This window comes from Vollenhovia emeryi, unplaced genomic scaffold (genome assembly GCF_000949405.1).
Source record: "Vollenhovia emeryi isolate VEMERY1.0 unplaced genomic scaffold, V.emery_V1.0 DF940489.1, whole genome shotgun sequence".
Classification (NCBI taxonomy): Eukaryota; Metazoa; Arthropoda; class Insecta; order Hymenoptera; family Formicidae; genus Vollenhovia; species Vollenhovia emeryi.
The window spans coordinates 4,709-6,819 of record NW_011965877.1 but is presented as its reverse complement, the minus strand read 5'-3'; the positions used below and the strand labels follow the sequence as shown (position 1 = coordinate 6,819).

Genomic DNA, 2,111 nt, shown 5'->3' with positions numbered 1-2,111 from the left:
ATGTAAATGTTAAATGTTATATGCTTTTAGAAAGTCTATATAGGCAGTTTTATCAAATAGTATGTATCTTCATTTATATACATTTTAAGAAGTCATATGAATTATTTGAAGTTAATATATGTTTATTTAAAAAATGCAGTTATGGTATGTAAAAAGAAAAAGGAGAGTTCTCAATTTCCTTTATTTGTCCCTGACTACTCCTTGATCAGAAAATAAAACAAATATATGTTTAAATATAAATTTATGTTTAATATGGCTTTTACCGGGATTGCATACAAAATATATTAAAAATGTTAAAAATGACGGAACTTTTAAAAAACATCATTTTTTAACTTTCTTTTTCAAAGCAGTCTTAAATTGTAATTCTTTAGGTAATAGGTGCAATACATATTCTCAATATGAGCTCAGGAAGATCGTCAGATGTGTACACGGTATTCGAAGATGAAGACGGAATATCTGTGGTACCAACAAAGTGGATCACTCCACACAAAAACCATTGTAAATGGCCAAGCCATTTTAATTACACAAGAATCAACAAAGCTATCTCTAAACTTATGGATCCTTGTGATGATTGGAATGTAATTAGCGTAAAGAAAATTTTTACAACAACATGTAAGTTATTATCTAAACATAATGACAAGTGTTAACCCTAGAACCCGACACATGGGTAAAATTTACCCAGACCAACTTTTCGAACGTTACCGCTCTGAAAATATGAGGAGTTGGCAGTACTATACTAGGGCCAAAATTAGTTAACTAATTCCTTTGTTGGAAGGCATAACTCAGCTGTCTTCTCACCTAACCGTTTTCGACAGGGAAGACAGCAAAATTTCGTTCGGGTAAATTTTACCCATGTTTAGGGTTTACGTTGGAAAATTCATTTTTAATTTTTTCTTGTTTGTAATAGAGATTTATCTTTCTTTCTAGTTTTTATTGAAAACTTGGTTGCTGATGTATGATAAATGTGCTTTAGAGGTTATAATTGTATCAAATAAGTATATTTATTATACATATAACATATATTATGCAATAGAAGTGAAATTATTTATAAATAACAAATAATACATAATAATACATTTTCTTATAATAAAATATTGAAAGGGAAAATAGAGTTATTAAGTAAATAAACCCATAAAAAGTCCCATCCATATCTTGTTCGAACAGACCTATTTTCCTTTTGTAAAAAATATAGTTTTCTTAATAACTAGTGATCTGCTCCTAGATTTTCTCAAAGAATTAACCTTCTTCTTTAAAATCGCGTTTGCCTCATTGCTTTATCTGTTATAGTTAAAAAGTTATTAATTTTTTAGAGAAAAGCGAATTTTGAAGAAACATGTGTTTCGTTTTTTAATTATAATTTTCTTCAACTTTATTTAACCGCAAAACTGTTAGCATAATTATCTTCCTCGATGTTTTCTACACCGATTTTAAAAAAATCATTGAATTTCGACCATTTTTCCGAGAGTTATTAGCAAATGAAAATGCGCTGGGTAAAATTTACCCATGTTTAGAGTTTACGTAACTTTTCGACGTGTCGGGTTCTAGGGTTAATATAGGTACAATAAAATGTATAAGTTTTATTTGCTACACACTTCATAAATATTGATTGTGATATACTTTTAGCAACGTATGATGAAGCCAACAAGAAGGCAAAAGATGCCGAGATAGTTACAGATGTAGATGATTTAGAAACTTTGAAAAAGAGTCGAAGTTGCCGAAAGAGAATAACATTTCCCAATGATAGCAGTTCAAATGATGAAGATGATAGACCGAAATACAAAAATCCTCGGAAAACGTCGAGTTGTCTGGATGAATTTCCAAATCCACCAACAACGAGTACCATTCAAACTAATTTAACGGAAGAAATCCGTTGTCTAGGTACTACTATATGTAATGTAACTGCTACACAGAATCCGAAGTCATCTATTAGTAAGTTTTAATAATTTTATTCTTTTATATTTATAGTTATGATTCGAGTAATAAAATATAATAAAATGATCAATTTAAGATTTAAACTTATTTGGACGACTCCTATTCTAAACGTTCATGTTTAAATTGTTTAAATTCTTTAGATAATAAGATAATATGCTTTATGTATGTATGTATGTATG

The 2,111-nt window shown here is 29.0% G+C and overlaps 1 protein-coding gene across 1 annotated transcript in view; it reads left to right on the top strand.

Annotated features, from left to right (window-relative positions):
* Positions 1 to 355: 355 nt before the first annotated feature.
* LOC105555973 overlaps positions 356 to 2,111 on the top strand; it is a 2,359-nt gene continuing 603 nt past the window's right edge. The window contains exons 1-2 of the mRNA XM_012003025.1: positions 356 to 612; positions 1,624 to 1,929. Of these exons, the coding sequence (XP_011858415.1) occupies positions 399 to 612; positions 1,624 to 1,929 (520 nt within the window). The 5' untranslated portion in view covers positions 356 to 398. The remainder of the gene's footprint in view (positions 613 to 1,623; positions 1,930 to 2,111) is intronic.